The 24,659-nt window shown below is 41.3% G+C and overlaps 2 protein-coding genes across 5 annotated transcripts; both read right to left on the bottom strand.

The window, feature by feature from the left end:
• Nucleotides 1-672: 672 nt before the first annotated feature.
• Nucleotides 673-8,913, bottom strand: glra4b (glycine receptor, alpha 4b; the record flags this gene model as incomplete). Its single annotated transcript, XM_079171319.1, has 10 exons — nt 673-942; nt 1,056-1,151; nt 1,733-1,891; nt 4,072-4,286; nt 4,384-4,521; nt 4,614-4,696; nt 5,661-5,884; nt 7,303-7,370; nt 8,096-8,223; nt 8,855-8,913. 10 exons carry the CDS (start codon nt 8,911-8,913, stop codon nt 673-675), a joined length of 1,440 nt encoding a protein of 479 aa, XP_079027445.1.
• A 1,619-nt stretch (nt 8,914-10,532) lies between these two features.
• On the bottom strand, nt 10,533-23,416 carry aifm1 (apoptosis inducing factor mitochondrion associated 1). Of its 4 annotated transcripts, XM_079172157.1 has the most exons (24): nt 23,171-23,416; nt 21,710-21,840; nt 21,509-21,620; nt 21,377-21,400; nt 20,015-20,122; nt 18,712-18,783; nt 18,469-18,540; nt 18,281-18,364; nt 17,420-17,491; nt 17,246-17,317; nt 17,085-17,156; nt 16,538-16,656; nt 16,299-16,429; nt 15,814-15,904; nt 15,542-15,626; nt 15,387-15,463; nt 14,783-14,891; nt 14,586-14,693; nt 14,395-14,483; nt 14,174-14,314; nt 13,578-13,720; nt 11,390-11,514; nt 11,101-11,291; nt 10,533-11,008 (listed from the first exon to the last, which is right to left on the bottom strand). In XM_079172157.1, the coding sequence occupies exons 1-24, from the start codon at nt 23,256-23,258 to the stop codon at nt 10,937-10,939; spliced, it is 2,388 nt and encodes a 795-aa protein (XP_079028283.1). In that variant the 5' UTR covers nt 23,259-23,416; the 3' UTR covers nt 10,533-10,936. The 4 variants fall into 4 exon arrangements, with proteins under 4 accessions (XP_079028283.1, XP_079028284.1, XP_079028285.1 ...); XM_079172158.1 differs by lacking the exon at nt 17,085-17,156; XM_079172159.1 differs by lacking the exons at nt 17,085-17,156; nt 17,246-17,317; nt 17,420-17,491; nt 18,281-18,364; nt 18,469-18,540.
• Between the last annotated feature and the right edge of the window lie 1,243 nt (nt 23,417-24,659).

Genomic DNA, 24,659 nt, shown 5'->3' with positions numbered 1-24,659 from the left:
ATAGATTTGGTTGATGAATGATAAAAGGATGCACTACATTTGGCTGTGTGTGCCATGGCATTATATCACATATCTAATAATAATAGTCACATCAAAATATCTATGGATAATGTATCTTTTCACTTCCACAGATATCACATTTAAATATCTTAAAATTTAGGAAACAGCTTTGTCCAGTCTTTATTCCAGATAGGTTTCTTATTGGAGGGTTTGAAATGTGAACTGTTAAATGTGTTGGATAAAATAGTTATGTTATAAAAAGAAATTGCATTCAAGCTGAGATTTCTGCGGCCTCCAGAGAAACAAAATTAAAAATGTAGGCCTGGTGAGGCTCTGCAACATTGAAGCTACAATAACTGCACATACAGACATTTCTCCCTAAAAAAAAATGTGAGCTGATATACTTAAGATGCTGACTGCACACATACTGTACACTGAGGTGGAATGCATAAAGCATCAGTACTGAGAAAAAGTGCATTTCTTTTGAAGTATTAAAAAAATGTAAAGAAACCGATGGACTCTTCGATGTCATGGAATGTCCCAATGGCACTGGACATGCAGTCACAACGCATCTTGCATGGCACAGCTGAGGACTCTCAGCCTTTTAAATGTTTTCATGAAGAGAGCAGAATTAAAAAGGTATCCAGTGTCTTTACGGTCCTCGTTGTATTGTCACAGCGCGGCTAGGAGGTCTTCATGTCGTAGAACTTTGTAGGTAAGCCAGTAGAGAACATTAAACATGAGGAAACTCATGGGGAAAAGAGCTCGGGCGATGGTATCAATCCTTTTTGCCCGATCCACAAAGCGCTTGCGGATGTCATAGAAACCTAAACCAGGAGGTAAATCGGCAAAGACCGGTGCATCCATTTCCGGTGCACCTCCTGCTGACATTCCAAGTCCAAAACTCTGGAAGAGTAAACCCTGCTGCGCCAGCTCCTCCTCCTGGAAGAAAAAACACAGCACAGAATAACAATCTGCTCTCAAAGAGAATCACACAGCTTCACTGATGCCAGTGATTAGCTGCTGTTAAACAGAACAAGGCGACAGGTACGTACCCTGGCACAGGCAGTGCACTGCTGGGCTGTGTTGCCATGAGGTGCATTGTTTCCCGACATGTTTTTTCCTTTCACCTTGCTGTCACCGCTTCCCTGCTGATGGGGGGAAAACGCAACACCTACATTTAATCATCAAACAGACTGCATCACAACCCTGACAAAACTCCTGTGTGTGATGCATGTGTGTGTGTGTGTGTGTGTGTGTGTGTGTGTGTTTCAGATCTTCATCAGCAAGCAATCATCATCTTTTCCCTTAAAAGTGAATACAAGTCTGAAATGAATTTGAAATGAGACAAATTTCAGTGGCACTGCATAATCCCAACTAATAAATAAATACAGGATTCAAGCAGATGTTTTTTGTACTGTGTTATAAATGTTACACGGTATTCATAAATCCTGTAGCTGCTGTCAAAACGCTTCATTTAAGAAACACTTTATATTCAAAGCTAGCTTGGCCGACTTTTTCTCCCTTATTTTTCTCTCCACATTGTGAGGCAGCAAGATGTTGAGAACCGTAGAACAAGATGATGGCTTGAATTTGTTACAGGTCAGTGCCATCTGCATTCCCCGGGTGGAGTGCAACACACAGCTGAGCTGTGGTGCTCGTGCATTGCTGGGCCCAGGGAATAGCAGGTGACAAGTCGCCCGAGGGGCTGAGTGGGTTTGGTTGCACTCACAGTTCTCTGCCGCTGTTGCTCTTTGAGCTTCTTCCTCAGTCTGAAGAACTCCTTGTGCTGCCGTGAAACAAAATTAACGGCTGCATACTCCAGCAGTGCAGCAAACACGAAAAGAAGACACACGGCCATCCAGATGTCTATGGCTTTCACGTAGGACACCTGTGACACAGTGAAAATCAAATCAGTGAAACCACTCAGTTAGCATTAGCATTCATGCCGTGTTAGGCAGTGACATGAAAGACATGGAATTAAAAACTCTGTGTCGAGAGCAACATATTACATTAGGTTATACTTTATTTAGCAACTACATTGAACAAAACCACGCTGTATAATACAAGTCTAAGTCTAAAAAAGTACAAAAATCTTAGGGAACAAAATGTATTTTCAGTAAAATATTAATTACGCAGACTGCCAGGTTTGTTAGAGTGCAGTTGATACAATAACATGTATTATGATGCAATAACTAACTAATAATAATCCAGTATACAATAATATCAACGCTCTGAGACGGGCCATTCTGCTGAACCAGTACTTTGTTTTAATACTTACAGTAGAGTAAGTATAAAACAAAAAACAATGGTAATTGTTTCTAACAATGTATTTCTAACAATTTCTATGCTTTTATTTGTGGTGGATTATTTTTACATTGTGGCATTACCACTTTTATTTAAGCTAAAGGATCTGTGATTCCACTGCTGCATTATTAACCATGTATGCAGTTCTGTCTATTTCAATTTCTAGGGCATTAAAAGTCATACAATGGTATGTCAGCATATTATGTCACTAGAACGTCAGAAAAAATGTCATAGTATTATTTTTACTTCATAAAAAGAAGTAGTACACTATGTCATAAGAATGTCCCGAAAGTCTGATAAAAGTAATATTAAGGTATGTCAAAAAAGGAAGGCATAGTATGGAATCTCAGTAAAAATTTAAAAAAGTCATAGTATATTATGTCTTTCAAATGTAATAAATTATAAAATGCTGTATGCAGTAAAAAGTCAAAAAGTATGCCGTAAACAGTCATAATATAGTATGTCCATGTTATAGTATCCAATGTCAGAAAAGGTCATAGCTGTTAAAAGATCATTAAAAATTCATAGTATAGCAAGCCATAAAAAGGTAATAATATAGTATATCATGAATAAGTAATACAAAAAATATATTAGAGTATGCCATAAAGAATATATTGTATATAGTATAGAATGTGGTTAAAATGTCATTCAAAAGTCAATGTATAGTATGCAATGAAAAGAAGTCATGAGTCATGAGAGTCAAAGTGCAGTAAGCCATGACAAATGTCATATTGTAGTCTGTCAAAAATGTCAAAGCAATGTCATAGAATATGTCATAAAAAATGTATATAACAGTACAAATGTCATAATAAATCATAGTATTGTAGTGTATGTCGTGAAAATGTGAGGAAAAAGTCAGAGCATACGAGGAAAATGTCATGAAAAGTCATTGCAGAGTAAGCTAGAAAAAATCATAGTACAGTGTGTCCTAAAAGAAACCCACAGTATGTCGTCAAATCTATAGTATAGTAAAAAGTCATACAAAAGTCACAGTACAGCATGTCAAAAAAAGTAATTGTATAGCATGTCGAAAAAGTCATACAAAGGTCATCGTAAAAAAGGTGAAAAAAGTCATAATATAGGCTAATAATGTTGAAAAGTCGTAAAAATAAGTCTTAGTATAGTACGTCGAAAAAAGTCATAGTATATAGAATGTCATAAAAAAGTAATTAAAAGTAAATTTATTATGTTATCAAAAAAAGTAAAAGTATAGAATGACGTAAATAAGTCATAGTTGTTCATAAAAATGTCTTAGTAAAGTTTGTCAGAAAAAAGTCAGAAAAAAAGCCAGTGTATTATGTCATAAAAATTACATTTAAAGGTTCCTGTTAATCAGTACGTTATATCACCTTAAAGTTAACATAAAATGTAGTTATGAAACCACATCAAAATTTAAATCCCCAACAGAATTTGATTCAGATCATATATGCAACTATATATATCAACATTATTAACAACAAAAAAAATCAATGAGCCATTGGTTGAGCCACCTAGCTAGGTGCCTAAGGTTGCCTACCCTTGATATAGTATGTTGTGAATAACATTATAAAAAAGTCACTGCAGAACAGCATCGTACAAAGTGTACTATTACAGACCATCTAGTGATGAGCTCACACCAGCCTCAATGTCAGATTGGGCCAGGGGCACAAAGTAGATGTACACCTGCCGGCGCACACCCATCTTGGAACTCAAACTCACTGTTGTAGTCGGTAAGAGTGACTGACTTGTGTGTTTTACTGTAAAGTGTCACAAACCGTGACTGACCTTTGGCAGGGAGGCCCTGGAGCCAGAGCTCTGTGTCGTCATGGTGAGCACCGTGGTGATCCCCAGTCCCACTCTGGCCGGAGCCGCGTCCATGTTGATCCAGAACGACACCCAGGACAGGATGACGGTGAGCAGGCTCGGTATGTACATCTGGATCAGGTAGTAGCCCATTTGACGCTCCAGGTAGAATTTGACCTCAATGCAGGTGAATTTACCTAACCACAGGAGGAGATACGGGTGCAAACTGACAGTCTTATTAGAAGTTTATTGACAGTATCTATCAAGGATGTTCCTCGGCAGGTCGTCATGTACCTGTGTTGTAGTGCTTGGTGCAGTAGCCGAGGCCTTTCTCCTCTTTCAGCACAAACTGAGGGAGCGTCAGATCATCGGCCACCTGCACTGCTCCCACATCCAGCCATTCAAAAATGAGATCATTCATGGTGTAGCCAACTAGACGAAAGACAGAGAGAAGGTGTACTGTATGCCATGAGAACAACATCTGTTTGTAATGTTTTCAAGCCTGCCTTCAAAGATTAACTCACAGCTTTCGAGCTGCATTGTACACTTCTGGCTGTCCATGGGGAAGTTTTTCAGATCCATGGGACAGGAAAGGGTAAGCGTCAGTCTGGAACACAGAGACAAGCAACACCATAACGGTAGTGGAATGGGGTGTTTAGTGAAAAAGTGATACCCTCACACATCACAACTCATGAGTGGAGAAACCTAAAGCACCGTCGCCTGCTTATGTGTCACTGAACCCCTTCCTGCACACTCACCCTACATCAGGGGTCACCTCAAGCAGCTCTACCCAATGGAAAATTGGCTTTTTGTAACCAGTGCGATGCTAACTTCCAGATTGTCCTGCAAAAATATGTCATCACTCTATTCACTGAGTTTCTGTTGCTGACACTGCTTTTATCTTTGTTGGAACATAATGTCTTTCCCTTTTCTCTGTATTCCAGCAAGGACAAAGTTAAGAATCTCACACAAATGAGAAATACTGCAGATGCAAATGATCTTGATTCAGTGTCATCCACTAGATATAGTGGCTAGCTATCCGTGCGTAAGTGAATGAGGGCATACATCTTTTTTTGTTGTTGTTTCTAACTTTAGGACCCTGTTTTTTTTTTTTAAATAATGTTGTTGGTTGCTAGCCGTAACTTGTCACTTTCAGTGTGATCCCCTTAGTTTAGGGGGTTACTTTTAAGGTTCCGTGACCAGAGAAGCAACCGATCATTGCTTAACATATTTGCTAATACGGCTTTATGCGTTGCTTCATCTTTCTTATATTGTAATGAAAACCATTACGCTACAATTCACCCCTGCTTTAGTGCCACATTGCTGACCTGATTCTGTCTTAGCCTGCAGTTATTATTTTCAGTGGGTGTTGGACAATACAGTGACAACTGAACTGAACTGGAGTGAAACAAACATGTCGCAGGACCGCATACTCAGAGGTTAAGACTACAACTACAACTAGAAGTTCATGTTCAGTGAGCAACGGGACAAACCACGGAACTGGATTTGTAATATCTGATAGAGGTACATCTTTAGCAAAATTAGCACTTAAAAAAAAAAAAACAGATCACCTGATGCTGTAGAGGACATTTCCATTCTGGAATATACGAAGCAGTTTGTTGTCTGTTGTCACCTCGTGAAAGTTTGCTCCCTTTTCATTTGCAAAGAACAGGTCCGGTTTCCAAATGGAGTCCAACATCGAGGGGTCCAGGTCCAGAGAGTCATCCGGGTACTCTTTATATGCCAGTCGAGGGTCATTCCACTGCTGTCGCAGAAATACATTGAGCCGGTAGTCCTGAAGATTGGAGTTAAGTTAAAATAGTTATAAATGACTGAACCAAAATATATAGCCACACGTGGCAATTGTGCCATGTTAGATATCAAAATGAGCTGTTATAACCACAAGCGAATAGACAAGGTGTCCTTTCAAGAAACCTTGTGATGGCCAAGATCACCTAAACAGCAATACATGACATGGGCAAGAGACACGTGAACCCGCAGCGTATCTCAGCAGGCGAGGAGCCCCGTGCAAGCACACAAACTCTGTGTGACCAGAAATAAATAAATAAACGCTGACAAAGAGACTTGAGTGCTCATAACCTGAATGACAGAAAACTCCACTTACAATTTCATCATTTAAAATGTGATGGCTCTCCCTAGAGGTATTTTCTAAAGAGTCTTTCTAAAAAAAAAAACCTGTCCAACCCTAAATCCCTAAATACTTACCATGGGCCGCTTGAATAAAGGAGTTCCCTTATTTAACTGAGACAGAGAGACGAGAAAATCATAGCTGATATTATGTAATGAACTTACAAGATGGTGTTTGCAGTCATCAATTAGTCATAATCTAACAACAGTATGTTTGGGCATCATGAGTAGTGCTTCCAAACAGGGAGAGAAGCGCCAAAAACACGTCCAATGATTGAGCACCAAAGGGTCCGATGCATCCGATACATGTGCTTACTTTTACTTTTTACTCTCTTTTTACTCCACTACATTTATTTGACAGCTTTAGTTATTAGTTACTTTCCAGATTCATATTATTGTTGATTGTATTATTACAAAATGTAATCAACAAATACACGATGATACATTATTGTGGATAAAGCTACCCAGCTGGCAGTATATACGGTAGTTTAAATCAGCCATATCTTTTCCAGCTGCACCATAAGTGATGTTTACGCATGGATGCATCAATAATTATAATCTAATAATATAGAAATGAAATGGGCCATTCTAATTGATACTTTTACTTCTGGTACTTTAAGTATGTTGTGATGCTAATACTTATGTACTTTCACTGAAGTAAAATATTGAATGCAAGATTTCGTTGTAACAGAGTATTTTTACACTGTTGTATTGCTATTTCTTTACAAAGTCGTAATCTGTATTTCTACTTTTTTTTAGTAAAAGAGTAGCAAAGTAAAAGAGTACTTCTTCAACCAGTGGTGAAACATGATACTCAACTTCTGTGACAGGAATCAGTAGCACACGCTGAATACAACAACCTGTCACCAAACGACAATAATATGAGAATGATATTGAACAGGACCTGAAATGCGACTTGTAGTCACATTGTGTTGCTGAATTGTTTGCATATGATGCAGCGACACCTGAAAGTCACAAAGTGTTGTATCCCTCACACTGTATTTAGATAGTCAAAGTTTGACATCCAAACGACCAGATGATAAATGCAGATGTTCACATTCTCACCATAGTTGTTTCAGTGATGGATCCGAAGCTGTTGATGAAGATGTTACAGGTGACATTGACAGGAGGACCTGGCAGAAGCAGATTGTCATCACACGTTATAGTCACAGTGGATTCTCTGTTATCTGAGGGGATCACATGACGTATTGAAGCCAGTAGAGCGCAGAAACAAAAAAGACATCTGCTTGCCCTCTTCATAATGTGCCATGCTCTGTCCTGATAAACAGACGTATTAAAGATAACCAGCATGTGATTGAGTTCTCCTTTCCAGTACGTTCTCCTCCGTATGGTCCGAAACTTTAAATATTTCAGGGTTTCCTTAGAGGCAATCATTTATTGATTCTCCTTTAGTTACATTAGTGTATATAAAGATAATCACACGTGATTTACCTAGCATGCACTGACAAAGATGTGGAGCAAGAATGAAATATATATGGAATGCGACCCCAGAGACAGGAGTATGTCGGAGAGCGTCTGCTGGCTTCACTCGGATCAAGATTGGACCGAAATGCGCCTGTGGGGTGAGTGCACATTTCTGACAAATATGAAAGCGACGTCTGTGTAAAAAACATCACAACCTACGGCTGTGGGTCAGCATGAAAGCGGTAACAACGCATGACAAAAAAAGGCTCCTGTGTGAAAACATCATAGCCTGCAGGACCTCTTACTTCTGACCCATCTGTGAATGATTTGTGCTACTTCACTGCCCAAATTGGTATGCAAATCGCACTTCCCCCCCCCCCACACCTGTCCTGGCCGAGGAGATCCTCCCACTGCACACACCACAGTGCGTTACCTTTGAAGTTTGGTCTGATGCGAGCGTCATAGCCAGATGTGCGTCCCATCAGTTTGTCCAGAAAGTCAGATGGAGAGGGGGGCTTAGCTGCCCTGCTGGGGAGCTTCACCTCCTTACAGAGCACAGACCTGCCAGGTGACAGGACAGTCTACACTGGATGTACTGATATTTTCTTCATGCAATATTTAAAACCTCCAATTCCTCTTCAGGAAAGCGTTTATGTAATTTGTACTAAAGGTTTACAATAACTATCATTTTAGCTGGAAAGGTGTTTTACTGGTTGGCAACACATTTTGTAATTTAAAAGGTGACATATATATATAGTATACATAACAGGATTCAGATTAGATGTATTTAACCATTTAGTATTTAACATTTTTATACAAAGAGAGTTCAAATTATCTAGGAAATTACTTTGGCACACGTCTTATTGCCTTAAATCAAACACAAGCCTCTTTTTTTTCTGTTGAGTCAATCCTGCATCTTACATTAATGCACATTTTCACTTAATTGGTTTCATTCAATTATAGATAAAACATATTTAATGCATCCAATTCCAAGAGAACAGTCACGCTGATGTGCCCCTTGGTCAAAGAGCCACAGAGATCATCTAATGTCTTATTACCAATGGTTATACATTCTAATGTCAAATATTTTTCAAATAAAATAATTACATTTACAATACATTACAATGGCTAAACCAAACAGCAAATTACAGATTTCTCCAAACAAATAGTACAACTTGAAATAGTCTCTTACCTGCCTTGAAGAAACATGACAGATAACGTCCACAGCATACACGCGATGTGGAATAGCATTCTTAGTTAGTAGAAAAGAAAAAAAAACAGATGTGATACCAATGGAGGGAGGAAGAACTGAAGAAGAAAAGAAAAGCAGAGATGCAGGAAACTTGTTGTTGCTCCTCCAGCCAGGCTCTGTCTTCTGGACTCAGCGGAGCCTGCCTCCCTCTCTGCAAGTGTAAAATACAGGAAGCTGCTGCTGTATAATTCAAAATGCCTGTGTTTGTGTGGACGACTTCAAGCTTCATCTCTTTTTTATAGCCATATGCATGTTCAAAGAATTACTGCAAGAATTTAAAGAGACATGCACGACCGTTTCCAAAGCAGAGTGGCCCACACGGCTCTTCCTCATGGCATCAGATTAGCAGTAATATTTACTTTTTGCTGAAAATACAAATATTCAAATACATATTAAGACAAAAATATATATATATATATTCTTAAATAAGGCGTCCTGTTTTCAAACCCATTAAGAATTTAAACCACTCTTTCACTGCCGTTAACGATTTTTTTACCCTAAAATTAGAACATTCACAGAAATTTAAATGACACCGATATCTTCCACGTTGTCCGTTTACTGAGTTTTTCATATTATGATAAATTGTTGCAAAAAAAAAAAAAAAAGAAAAAAGTACTACCAGTATATAATGTCCAATAGAGTAAATGTGTTTACCGATCTTTAAGAGAGATCTGATCTTTTAAATCAAAACTGAATCGCCTAAAGTGATGAGCAATCCTTCAAGACTGCAGATTGGAGACAAAGGATAGAAGCAGACGGGTGAAACACAAGACTGTTGCATTCAAGAGGGAGCTAGGACGAGGGCACGAATCTCCCATTCATTCAAGTGTAACACGTTTGTGTCAGTGTCAGTATACACATCCAGAGGTTATTTATCTTTAGCAGAGCTGTCCCAACGTTTCTGATCTAATTATTTCATCTTCACAATCGCCAAGCAAATTCAAATATGAATGTGGAAGCGCATGTTTATTCCTCCACGCAGAGCGGGAGGCAGTTCAGCCATTTACCCATGCAAAATTGATGTCAAAGAAAGCGATGGGATGTTATGGCTGCACGTGTTTTGCCTCACTCAGAAAAAAGGCCATGCGCCATGCCACACATCGCTCTGGAGCCCACAGTGTCAACTAGGATAAGAAATGTGTGAGAATACAGAACATGAATGCAATCCTAATAACAAGAAGCCCACAGCAGAAGAAAAAAACATTGTTTCTGCATGCGTGAACATTTTTACCTCCGGACAGAATTAAGTAGGCCAAGCTTCATTTTAATGTTGTTCTTGTTGAGAGTGCACATTGACTCTGCTTAATTACATCGTACTTGTACACACTGTAAAATGTACTTGTCAGATGCCCTTTATACAAGCCTGCTCCTAGCTGAGGTTAGACCTGTAACATACCTCATTTAAAAAAAAAAGAAGAAGGTCCAATGACTGTCGGTCGCATGTATGACTGAAGTCAATCTGCCGAGCAGTGCACAGTGACTAAACCGCTTCAGGACAGATGAGCTCAACCACACAGACTTTAACAACCATCACAGCTCAGAATGCAGGTCAAGATACATGTCGTCGTCATCATCAGTGATAATATCTAGGAGCAAAATGATAATAATTGGATCACTCCCACTTTAAAAATAGCCTTTATTGCAGCTTCTCTCACGACAAGCTGCTCTGATCACACAGAGGAAAACAATAATCCACGCTCAGCTGTTTTTTTTTCAGCCTGGTGTGGAAAACGCAGGACGATCACATCTTGACCATGATATTCATAAACATGAGCAAAACGGTTGGTGGAAAATGAGACAAGTTTTCCTAGATAGACAAAAAAAAAAAAAGAAGAAGAAACAAACGAAACAAGTGCAGCAGATACAAATTCCAAATATGAAAAATATCTCAGACATCATTTACATGAATCCTCCTGTTTTGTGTGTATGATCAGTCGCGTCTTAAAGACTGTGGCAAAGGCTGCCAGAGTTCAGTCCTCACATGAAGCTCCGCTCCCACGATAAGTGCCGGCCACCACCTGCTTAATCGTCATGGATGTTGAACAGTTTGGCCACTTCATTCAGATCTGCGTGTTCCTCTCCATCCTTGATAATCTACAAAAAAAAAAAAAAACATTTACGATAACCAAATCTATATTTTACATCCTTAATTGGAAACAAACCCTTTTCCCTACGAAGTCACATACCTTCCTCGCGATGGGCATCCTGTTGAACACGTTCCACAGGATGATGCCCACCACCACTTTGTCTCTCAGGTAGAAGATGACTCCTTTTCCGTACTCGTCTTTCTGCTGCACCAGAGCGGGGGCAGACGTTGAAGAGGCCACTGGGCTAGTAGCCGTGTCCTCGGTTTCACTTTCTGACCGGATCCCAGTTCCTGCAATACATGTAACACGGAAGACTAAATCTGAGCCTCGGTCCTCAAATTCGCCGTTTATTTTTTGCTTTATAGGATAAAAAGAATGTCAGAAGTACCTGACTGCTCCGTAGCAGCTTTGGGTGTATCCTTGGCTGTGGCTTTGGCAAACACTCCTACTGTTGGTAGGCTGCTGTCAACAATCCCAATAGCCTCGTAGCCCACATCAGGTCCCAGGTCACTCCTGTGAGAAACCATGAGATCGGAAAGTATGGTGAGGGAATAATTAGATTCAAGGCTCAGAGCAAGAAGCATTCCTTCTCCACCGATTTACAAGCGCTTCTAGTGCAAAATGGAATTAAAGAATAACTTACAAAACATACTTAATTTCAAACCAATGGCTTTTTTTCCCGCATCCTAATGATATTATTAATGGATTTATATCTGCATATGATTACAGGATCTGTAGGCAACGGGACAAGATTTTGGTATCTGAAGCAGTCTGGTTTCCCTTTCTGGTGCGAGTAGTATTGACCAATCACAGGCTTTGGTGTCATGCAGTTAAACAGTCCATGTTAAGCGCAAAAGAGGCGGAACGCATTGGCCAAAATACAATCTCAAAAACCCATCGCCTATCGTCTGATGACCATTTAGTTTATTTACTTTTTATTATTTATTTATCTGCATTCAAAATTCAGCTGAAAATAGTTTGCTGAAGTTTATCCTCCAATGTGAAGTGCAGCAACTTCTACATTTTAATCTTTACCCCAAAAACAGCTTCCATAACATTTGTGCACCTCACACAGCTCCTTTTCTAAACACACACACACAAAACAAAACAAACAAGGCCGAGAGGGCACTAGTGACAGACCCCCCCCACCCCCCTGATGAGTGTCAAGCTGAGTTGATGTCACCGTGGAATGACCTTAAACTACATGCTGTGGTAGAACCATTTCAAATGTTTTATGTATGTATATATATATGCAGTATTAGCTTAACACGGTTTGTTTGGTATTGCGTGTCACACTCGGACAAGTCTTGTTCTGAAATCTCGCGTCGCATCAACATCATGTCAAAATCAGCTAAGTATTCAGCCATGACACTGAAAATCAGTCAGCTGTGTGCGTACTTCCGTTGTTTTCCCGTTGAGCTTCTGACCGCAGAGACGCGGCGATGCACTCAGCTGTGTTTTCACTTGCGGCCGCTACCGGCCCGTGGCTGGTTAAGGGTAGTTAGTGACGAGTCAGCAGGCGGTCAATATCACTACAAAACCGCCAATAACGGGTCCTTGAGCATGCGGCCATAACTGGCCACCCAAAATATCATGCTGCAGCAGAATGCAAGATTGGTCGAGGAAAAACACTCGAGGTGCACACTCATTTATGGATGCACGCACAAACACATGCACATTATAGAAAACAGAAAGGTAAGAAAAACAATCTGTGGCAAAAACAAGGACCGTTAGTGGACCTAAATTGACGGTGCGCAATTGCCCAATCGGATTATATTGCAGCCAGTGACCGGCTGCAGCATTTCTGCTCAATACTGGAGCAATTAAATAAATAAATGTTAGATGAACACAGAAATAAAACCGGGTCCATGTTGAAAGATACAGCAGCTACCCCTTAAATATAAAACAAATGGACGACCTCAAAACAAACTAAGTGACCAGTGCTGCTGAATAATGATATAGCAACATATCATCTGAGTCACAATAGTTTGTCTCCTGTGTTTGTTTGTTTGTTTGTTTGCAGACTGCAATGAAGCCATGTTGACAGCAGTGGGCCGTATTTCACCAGCTGTCAAAAACAAGCAGACACCGCATTCATCTGTGTAATGCGGGCCGCATGCCACACGCGAGTACAAGTTTTTTGGCAAGGCCCTGAATATCTGCTAGAGTGATGTTTTTGAAAGAGTTATTAAATGTATGACGGACTTGGAAGAATGCAGCTCTCTGCTGGAGACTCCCGCCCTAATGTCCTCTAAAGGCAGTTTAAATATTTTAGAACTTAATGGTATTCAAGCCTACAACGCAATCATGCATGTGCCTCTGAATTCTGAAAGGATTAAATCGGAGTCATTTTGCAGGATTGTACATGCTGCCCCAGTGCCCACGTATTTAAATGCAGTCGATGAATGTGGACTCAATCAACAATTCAGACTGTCCCTCGCTTTCACAAATATTCTCCTTCATTTCCACTTCAAGCTGGCTCAATGGCTTGCAGCTCTCGTTTACCAAGCGGTTTGAATTTGTGACGCATGAAAACCTTGAATTAGCATCACAAGCAGGAAACAGGAAGTACCCACCAGAACATGGACTGATGCCAGTAGGGTTTGTTGGCTCCCGTCATGTTCTCTCCTGCTAGCCTTCCGCTCACCACGGCGTGATCGTGGTGCTCCACTCGTCTGCGGCCCAGTCGGATGTCATAGAAACACGCGGCATCTCCTGCCTGAATCCACACAGAAGGGATCGAGGATGTGTGGGATGGATTAACATGACTGACGACACTACGCCATATTTACACGTTTACAGGTGCATCGCTTCTAGACCAGGACCCGAGTTTACCTCAAGGGGGCACTAGAATAAAAGATATGACTGAAAGAACAAGCTTTCATAAACATACATTTATGAAAGCTTGTATGCGGCTCACCTTGACCAGTCAACAAGCCCACTGCTTCCTATATACTAGGGATGGGTCAAATGCAGAGAACAAACTTCCCCACTGCGGGACTAATAAGGGATTGTCTAATCTTTTAAAGTGACAAGATTCCCTAAATTAAGAATATATGCACTTTAATTTCCAAAGCCAGTGAAAATCAGTCACCGTTTCAGCGAGGCATGAACCTGTTGACTGTTGTTGTTGGACCATTTCCACTACTTATGAACTAAGTTATTAACTTACCACCCAAATATTGGATCTGGCTTGCAGCTCTGCATTGACTCGAAAGCCACCAAAGTCAGAGTCCACCTCCAGACCTGCTGACTTGGCAAGGTCGACATTGGGCTCCAGGCCAACAGCTGCAACAATGTGGTCCGTTTTCACCTATGAGGTTGAAGCACAAGATAAATCAATCACTGATGAGTCATTCCCTGAATCACACTTTGAATTAAACGTGGACCTACCAATCGGCCATCCTTCAGTTGGATTTCTAGTTTATCATCTTTGCACACCACAGATTTCACCAACGCTTCAGAGATAACTTTCACACCCTCTGGAAGACAAAACGAAGAATATGTAATAAACGAGGAAATGAGAGGGATGTTCAGCTAGATATGAAAGTTCAGACGTGTTTGAGAACAGAAAGGTCGTTAACCTCTCTTGACTTTTTCTGTTGTCCAGTTGCTCAGATACTCAGGCAGCACCTTCCCCATGTTGCCCTTCTCAGGGAACATCTGTATCACCTCTAGGTCACACTCGGTTGCTGAAAAAAAAAAAGGAGAAAGAGGCTGAGCATTATTCTGTTAAAATATGATCTATTCTTCATTTTCTCATCTAGTCCAGTAGTCTTACATCTCCGGCCGAGGGCACAGGCCAGCTCGCTGCCCAGGAAGCCGCCCCCAATGATTGTGATGGACTTGACGTTTCTGGAGACTTTATCCAAGGATTTGAAGTCCTCGACCTGTGGAGGGGAACAACATTTGAATCAAATTGTCTCTTTGTTTTAAGGTAGTGATATGTCACACATTGAAGTGTGGTAACTTGTCTGTGCAACAATGAAGGGATTGTGATGAATGAATCATAAGGACGGTGGACCAACAAAAGGAAACGCTGCACACATTTAATGTCATAGAAATTACTGAGCAAAGTATCTTCATTTTGTGTTGTTTTTATTGATTTTAGCATAAAAAGGTAAACTTTGCATTGTTTGAAACAAAGCTATGTAACTCTGACCTATTCCAGAGAGGTGGGATGAACAATCAGAGAGCTTTTGTTTGTTTAACACCTCCAAACAACTTTTTCAGAGTCAAAAATATTGTCATCTAAATATCTCCATAATCTCACACCTTTACTCTTCCAGCCAAAATGTGTAACTTTTTTTTTAGGGTTTTGTACTATCAGCCAGAAATTCCAAAACATAAAGAAGGCCATCGCCCCCTTGTGGCTAAACACTGACCTTGCGGAACAACGTGGTCTTCTTCATCACCTCCTCTCCGGCCCTTTCAATGACCTGTAGATTTCTTGGCGCACCACCTGAAAGCAAACCGTTGGAATCAGCTTCCACCGAGTTGAAACCACACACGGCACTACACGCATCTGAAAGAGGCTTACCTGTAGCAATCAAACACTTGTCATATGAAATCTCAGTATCATCGTCCAGCTTTATTTTGTTTCCCCTCACATCCATGTGAACCACCTAAAACGGATTCAATCATGTACCGTTGTCAAACATCTCAATACACCCAAAAATGACATTTACATCAGCCAATGAAATTCCTCACTTCTGGTATATGAATACTATTAATACTACAGTCGTTTACTGTACATAATCAGGACATCAGCACATTGTGGTGACTGTTAGAGGAAAACAAATATAAACCAACCGTTCTGCCGGTGAGAACTGCGACTCCACCGTTTTCTGCACCATCCAATTCTTCTGCATTAATGTAGAACGATGGTGGCTGGAAGTAGATACTGACAAATAAACACAAAAGTATTAAAAATCTTTCAACATTTTTCTTACATGAAAAAAAATGTTTGCCTGGGAATAGAAATCATTTGCAGCACAGGAAATTTCGCAAGTTTAGTTTGACACCAACAGCGGTTTGTTGTGAATACTAGAAACAGGAACTCAGTAAGCAGAGTCAAGTGGTGATGGTTAACATGAACAGTAAGGTCCAAAAGAATAGAAAAAAGTGCCACCAACAGAACCTATAACTTTGTAATGAAGCAAATAAAGCTGTCTAACTCAATGTAACAACCACTTCTACTAGCAGAGAGACAACTGTTGAGACACATTGTAAGGAAGGCACCGAGAGACAGAAAGAGTTGAATAAACCAGAAGCACAGTACATGAAGCTAAACACACCTCCTTTCCTTTCCATTCCACTGCTTGAAGCGCAGCGTTTCCGTCACACTGGGATCATCAGAGAACCACAATTCCTTGGAAAGAGGCGGTCTCATGTATGGAGGGACTGGCTCATCAGTCACAATCAACACCTGGTAGCAACAAGTCAAAGAAAGGCAGATGCAGTACGTGAGGACAACACACGAATGTAACAGAGAAAGTCAAGGCACAGCAAGATGGATGATGCACTGAATACTGACCTTGGCACCGGGGTCTCTGGCTCGAATGGACCGGGCCGCAGCGAAAGAGGCGGTACCTCCACCGATAAGGAGGTAGGGTGTGTGTGAGGGGAGCTTGAGAGAGGCAGGTGAGGAGTCTCCTGGAGTTTGTAGGAGAGAGCGACAGCAAGCCAGAGAGAGAGAGAGAGAGAAAAAGAGACAGAATAAAAGAGAGAGAGACAGAGGCAGAGAGAGAGAGACAGAGAGGCAAAAAGCAGGAGAAAGAGACAAAGTCAGTGCATGATCTTGGATGCTCATCAGTACCCGTGACTTACACAAACACACCTGAAAGGAGAAAATGGAAAATGAAATGACATTTTTCATGCGAGTGAGATTAACCATTATCTTTACACGAACCCAAACAATGTGAAAAAGACATAAAAAGCTGTAATGAGGAAACATTTTTAAAACCATTAATAGAAAAAAAAAGAAGGAGAAAAGGTGTTTGAAATTAACATTGATAAAATGGGAAAAAGTATCGGCGTGGGCCCGCCTCCCCTCTCCAACCGAGGCTGCACTCTGGTCTTACCACTCTCTGCCACAACCTCCGGCTGAGGCTCGGTTGGCTCTGCTGCGGGGCTTTCTGCTGCTGCTGGTGGTTCTGTTAGAACCGGAGCATTGACCAGTTATGACACATTAAACCCTCGGATGCGGTAAATGTACATCGCCATGCACAGACTGAGTGCTTACCACTCTCCGCAACAGGTGCAGGGGCCGGCTCTGTGAGCTCAGCTGCGGACGGCTCAGAGGGGGCTGGTGGTTCTGGTAGTATAGTGGTAAAAGTTACAAGATAACCTTGGAGGTGCACTACGATTGAATGAGTGAATTCATTAGATCAGAGTATCCTTTCTTCTCAAACCTTACCCTCCTCAACTACAGCTGCAGCAGGTGGTTCTACTGCCTCCACTGGAGAAGCTTCTACCACCGACTCATCTGCTGTTGAGGGAATCCAAACTACGGGTTACGATTGAACTCTTTAAGAGATTATTTAAGAGGAGGATAATCAGGATCCATGCATTTCCTCGGCTTCCCTTTGGGAACATTCTGCGGAGCATGCAAACTAAACACGTGGAAGCTGCCCAATTTGTGGTTAAATTCTACAAAGACGTACTGTACATACTGTCTACCATCTTAGAGCCGAGGATGGGGCTGTAACCTTTGATGACAGAGTCTCACCACACGGGTGTTTAGAAGTACCAGAGACCTTTCTGTTAACTCTGCTGTGAACTTTTTGTATCTTAGACAAAGCAAGAAAGAAGTTTGTCGATGAGAAATAAAATCCACTTCGAAGGGCAGCTTCCAGTTATGAACAATAATGTCACGTTAAAAGTAAAACTTTTGAGGACCAAAGTTTCCCAAAGTACAACACATTCACAGAAAATATCAGACAGGGAGCCAAGATATTTCTGGAAAATACTGACGACTGTGTCCCACGAAATAAGAACTGTGAACAGTGCAGAATGGAGGAGAGTATACGAGTGTCCCAGGCTGTGCGGAAACAGAAAGACATTTATTTTCATTCCAGTGAGATTAACCTTTATCATTATCTGAACCCAAACAATGTGAAAAAGACATGAACGGGTAGGAAGAAAAGCTGCTAGGACAAAACATGCTAAAAATATAAAAAAGGAGAAAAGGTGTTTGAAATTAACATTAACAAAATGGGGAACAGTATCGGCGTGGGCCCGCCTCCCCTCTCCAACCGAGGCTGCACTCTGGTCTTACCACTCTCTGCCACAACCTCCGGCTGAGGCTCGGGTGGCTCTGCTGCGGGGCTTTCTGCTGCTGCTGGTGCTGCTTCTGTAGGTTCTGTTAGTACAACCGGAGCAGTGACAAGTGAGGACACAATAAACCCTCGGACGTGGTAAATGTACAACACTGTCTCCCTGTACAGTGTCTGGCTGAGTGCTTACCACTCTCCGCAACAGGTGCAGGGGCCGGCTCTGTGAGCTCAGCTGGGGACGGCTCAGAGGGGGCTGGTGGTTCTGGTAGTATAGTGGCAATGTTACATAATAACCTCTGATGAACACTACAGATAATATGTGAAAGACTTCTTCAACTGAGCTTGTAGGATGCATCTACCAGACACAGACTCGGATGGAAAATGGCACCTTAATATTTATTAGATCAGAGTATCCTTTCTTCTCAAACCTTACCCTCCTCAACTACAGCTGCAGCAGGTGGTTCTGCTGCCTCCTCTGGAGAAGCTTCTACCACCGACTCATCTGCTGTTGAGGGAATCCAAACTACAGGTTTAGTTAGAACTCTTTAGGAGATTATTTAAGGGGAGGATAATCAGGATCCATGCATTTCCTCGGCTTCCCTTTGGGAACATTCTGCGGAGCATGCAAACTAAACACAAGAACACGTGGAAGCTGCCCAAATTATGTGTAAAATCTGCAGAGACGTGCATACTGTGTACACCATCATAGAGCTGAGCGTAGTGTTGTAAACTCATTTTTACTCGAGCTTGTCTTATCACACTGATATTAATAATCACCAGGGACCGTTCTGTTTGAAGATTTCCTAAGAAACAGCTGGGAAGACTTTGTGTATCTTAGTTTGGAGGTAAGAAATCAAATTCACTTCAAAAAGGGGCAGCTTCCAGTTATGAACAATAATATCATATTAGTGGAAAATAAACATTTTGAGTGCTATGACAGGACAAAGTTTCTCAAAGTTTGACAAACTCAGAGAAAATGTCAAACTATGCTACGTCACAAATATTACAAAGCACACCAGGAGCCAAGATATTTGGGGGAAACAGTGACAACTCCAACGACTGTGTCCCGCTACAACAGGAACATTTGGAGTTCGGGGTGGAAGTGAGTGTGTGAGTGTCCACAGTACTGTAACTGGAAACGGTTAATGTAGGTTAGAGGACGCAAAGTAAATGGAACCGTACAGAACACACGCATCACCAAATACAAGACGGTGAAGGACAAACAAACGCATGCAACAAGAGGAGAAAGTCACAGTTTATGCAGTAAACTCATACACATAGATAGCACAAGTCAAGATTCCAGAGGGCCTCGTGTATAAAACATGCCGTCACCATGAAAGTGCATCTTTAACATATTACACATGTGGGACAATTGTGAGCAAAAAGTGTAATGAGGTGTGAAAAGAGTTTTTGTTCATATTCTAGATACATACATAATGTGAAATGTAAACAAAACCCTTTGTCTGATTCCACACAGAATGACGCAGGTGTGTTTTGCAGCCTGCTTTTATTTTGCACTAACCTGACTTTACCACTTGGTGTCACCATTTCTGACACCTCACTTCTTTTTCAAGTATAGTGTGTATGTGTGTACAAAGTGTGACGGTGCACAAAACTCCAGATCAAGTACGCTTTGAAGTTATTTTTTTTTCCCCATCACTTTTTGGTTCAAGCACACGGTTTATACAGGAGGCACATGTTATGCATGCAGGTGTATAGAAAAGTATGCAGACAACCTGGGGGGGGTTCAGTTGTTTCAACGGGGGCCAGTGCTTCAGCATCGGGGGCCGGGGGGCTCGGCTCTTCTGGTGATGGTGCTGCTTGAGGTTCTGGCTCAGGGACGGCTGGTTCATCAATCAGAAAGAGAACAGGATTTAAAGCGATCCACCACTCATTTAAATACACTTTGTTTTGCAGTGTCAAACTCTGCTCAACCGTGCACAACAGAATAACCGTTAACCATGATTTAAAAACAAAAACCTTTCAGTCAACAGAGCAGCAAATACCGTACAGGCATTTGACCTCATGCAAGAACATTTTCATATTGTTATCCTAACGTTCTCTTATGGTGTAGCTCAGGGGTGGCCAACCCGCGGCTCCCGAGCCGCATGCGGCTCTTTGCCCGGTTTCATGCGGCTCTTACGTTCATATCGAAGTTTGTATTTGTGTTTTTTTAATGTTCGTGTTCGCTTCGCTTGAGTTAAATACGGTATTTTCGTCAAACGCGCATGTGCGGCCACAGATTACGTTCCTCGTCGACCCATTTAACGCCGAGACGGACTGTTTGAAAGCCCCGCTAGTCACAGATGAGGATGCGGCTGAGTTGGAGATGATCGATCTTTGTGAGGAGGACCAACTCAAACCTGCTTTAAGGGACGGGACCATTGAGTTCTGGAAAAGTGTGCCAATGAAAAAATACCCCAATGCCAAACGGGCTGCGCTTAAGATACTGTCAATGTTTGGGTCAACATACGTCTGCGAGTCTGTGTTTTCTACCCTGAAACACGTGAAATCAAAGCATCGATCTGTTCTGACTGACACCCATGTGAAAGAATTGCTTCGAGTGGCAACAACGGAATACAAGCCAGATTTGAAGAGGATTGTTCAAGGCAAGGAATGCCAGAAGTCCCACTAAGTAACATGCATAGTAAAAGAAAAACACTATTGTAAATTATTATATTTTTGTTTGTGGACTTGGTTGAACTGAGAGTTTGTCTGTGTGAGACAGTGTACACAATGTTCATTGTTGAAAATGACTGGCCTGTGGTCTTAGGAGTCAATTTCTGTCATTATCATATTGGTGTGTGACATTTACAATAAAGCTGGCTGAGCAAAGATATGTGTGTGTGTGAGGAAGGGATAGGGTGATGTTCATGTGTGCCCATGTGTATGATGTGGCTCTTTGCGGTAACACAGTAAAAAATGTGGCTCTTGGTCTTTGACTGGTTGGCCACCCCTGGTGTAGCTGATGTGTGTAGCTTATGCATAGCTCCTTGCTCACTGTGGTGAATATATCCCGGTTAAGTGTTCCTACCTATTAACAGAGTTGGAGTTTGATCTATAAATATCTACTCAAAAAGGAGAAGGGAATCACTCACCCTCGGTTTCAGTGGCTTCCACAGCTAAAAGTACAAAAAAACACAAAACCACATCAGTGAAACTCCTAATCGATCGAAACTAAAAATGCTGTGGCTCTGATAGAAAGCTCTTTAGACTTGCAGCCTGCTCACCGGTAGACTCTAACTGGATGAGTGCGGATGGTTGTTGTTTACTTGGTCGGGATGAAATTTCATCGATACGGTCCTGATATCTTTGGCCGTCTCCCTTGATAGTTTGGTACGCCTGTGAAAAACAGAAAAGTGTGAACCGCCTGCAACTAATAACTTCTGATTTTCAATACATGTGCTGTGTGTTATGACGGACCAACTCACATAAACTCCACCGCCGACGCAGGTTGCTCCAACCAGAAGAATGTACAGCTGGTTTTCTCTGCCTCCCCCTGCAGGCCCTGTGGACATGTGAGCTGCAGGTACACATGTTGGTATCCTGCCACCGTTTAACCCTGAAGACAATGACAAATAACACACATTTGGATTAGTCAAAAATTGCATTAATTTCAGTCGAACAGCCTTGATGTTGGTCACAAAAGTAATCCAAAGGCAGGTCAGTCGCAGCTGCAGTACATCTCCACGCCATGCATTACGATACACACACATGATTAATACACTGAACTGAGACTTGTAGTTTTTTTGCTCACATTTCTTATCTTTAGGCTGGAGATGCACTTTGTTTTTGTTTTTGTTGATCAGGCTTAGTTGCAGCTATCTGACTGACAATGCCACTTGATCAAATGGTATATTCATCGTTCATAACATCTCACTTTGCTATATGGCTAGACACCAACAACAATGAGGCGATGTGTAACAAGCATGACGCTACATTTCCTTTCTATGGTAAATATAGCGCGTGTATGAAGGTGACTGCTACATTGCTAGCAGGGATTGATAAAGAAGAATCCCCAGTTACACTTTCTAAAAGCATGAACTGTTTGTTATGGTGCTGGATTTATTTACAGATCATGCCTGCTGACAATAAAAGCACGTCTTACTCCAAGATCTTAAATATGGACATATTATGCTGATGTCAAAGATATATTACATCTCTACAAGTCAGCATAAGCTTGAACTTGACATCCCCCAAAATGAAGTGACTGGGACATTTTGCTGCTATGTCTGCTTGTAAATTGGGTAAATGAAAGAAAGGGCGCGCGCGCGCACACAACTTGAGTTGAGCTTTGAGACTTCAATCCTCATTATGATCAACCTCTCTCATGAACTACATTACTGTAATAACTCCCCACCGCGTCCTTAAGTACATTAAACCAATCAAAAGTACACTATGCAGAGGGACACAGTTGCACATGCTGTACTTTCACTCTCAGGGTCACAGGAGACTGAAAAACCCCAGTGATCCCAACTCTATTTCGGCCTATGTAAGCACGGTGAAGTCTAACGGGACTATGGCGTAACGCCATTAAAACCAGCACTGTATCAAAAACATGTGTGTCAGTGTCACCCGTTTATTTCTCATTCACTGGCGAGAGCTGCAACCAGTGTCGTGCTACACGGTCTGAGCTGACCTGGCGTTAGTTATCGAAACGTCATTGACTTCTCTGCATGTTGCCATTTGCTAGTTTGCGCAGTTAACGTTAGCTTTGAAACAGCCATACGAAGGTCATAATACCTAGACTGGGCCATTAAAAGACACCCCGCGCAGTTTAACAAACTGTCGATATTGTGCGATAATATGCTACAAGCAATGCGTGTTTCACTTGAGGCAAGCTAACAAGGAGACACCGAGTTACTCTGTCTAACGTAAGTTACTTAAGTTACCTGCTCGTCTCACATTCTGCCGGCACACCGTTGAGGAGGATCTAGCCAGTGGTGCAAGCTTTTTCCATACAGTTCTACATTTCAGCATTGTGGCTCGACTCCGCTGTAACGGCTCCCAGTTAACTAGCCGACCTGTCGGACACGAACACTAGCTAGTTAACGTTAATTAAGTCCTACAGCCAGCACGCACTGACAGACAGCAGCACCGCGTTACGAGCCAAGGCCACACACACAGGAGACAGGTCATACGTTTCAGGGGAGTCATGGGTAATAGTAGAGACTCTTTGAACGTGTGAGAGTGGTCACCCCTAGAAAACTAAGTAGCACAATGGCATTGGGAGAAAGATGGCGTCGCCGATGATATCAGTGACAGTGTTGACCGTGACTTGACATTGTTTTGTTGTTATTTTTGAGTTATTATGAATGATAGCATTTATTTTCTGATCCTATAGTCAAAAGCTACGTTGTTAACGTTTATGTTATTTCAGATTCAAACTCTGTGTTAAATGCTGTTACATCGGGTCTCGACCGTTTTAGATCTTTCCTTCAAGACTCTTTGGTAACGGTCACGATCCCTGTTCTTCTTCTTGACATTGCTACAGTTTACATGCAGCCACAATGTACTACTGCTGCCCTCTACAGTACATTTAACATGCAGTACGTTTTAACTATAGAGACGGAGAATAAAGAACAGGTATGTTTCAGAGAGGATAGAAATAAAACATGAGGTTGTGTAAATACATGATTCATGAAAAACACATGGCAATATAATGAGGATTTACTAAAATATATTTGATCCAAAACACATGAGGTAATAGAAAAATGTGAATGGTTTTACATAGGGTGTACATAATACATAATGGAACTAAATGAGGACATTGCATTATTATTAGTGTATTGATACGATCAGTCTTTGATGATAATCTATAGGATCCAGGATCAACTCACCGGTGTGTGGAAAATGCGAAGTGGATCAAGTTAAGTACCATTGAATCATGGAGCCTTTTAAATATTGAATCAATCAAGCATGAAAGTAGGCAATATTACAGATGTATTGCACATACCTATTACTGTACTACAACAAATCTATGTTTAATCAATAAAATAAAGGAATTTATATCTTCAACAAACAGTTTTGGATAACAGTATTGGTAGGAAGCATGCAGGCTTTAATTTAGCCCAGTACAGAGTACATAAAGGTATCACAACTTTTATTTTAAAAGGTACTTTGGTGAAAGTGAAAGACAGGAATCAAGAATTAATTCTCAGGCCACTTAGGGGCAGCACAAATCAGACTGCAGCAACAACACCTGCATATGATTAAGTTAATTTGGTATAAATTGAATAACGTTCTTCAGTTTAATCTTTCTTTCGTTGAACTGTGTTGATTCATATTGCATAGCATTCAGTCATCAGTGTAGCTTAATGCTGATTAGCCTACTATGAGTAAACTAAATGGACATATGGATGTGATTACATGGAACATATC

This window comes from Pholis gunnellus (assembly GCF_910591455.1).
Source record: "Pholis gunnellus genome assembly, chromosome: 13".
In the NCBI taxonomy this organism is placed as follows: Eukaryota; Metazoa; Chordata; class Actinopteri; order Perciformes; family Pholidae; genus Pholis; species Pholis gunnellus.
This window is presented reverse-complemented; position numbering and strand designations above follow the sequence as displayed.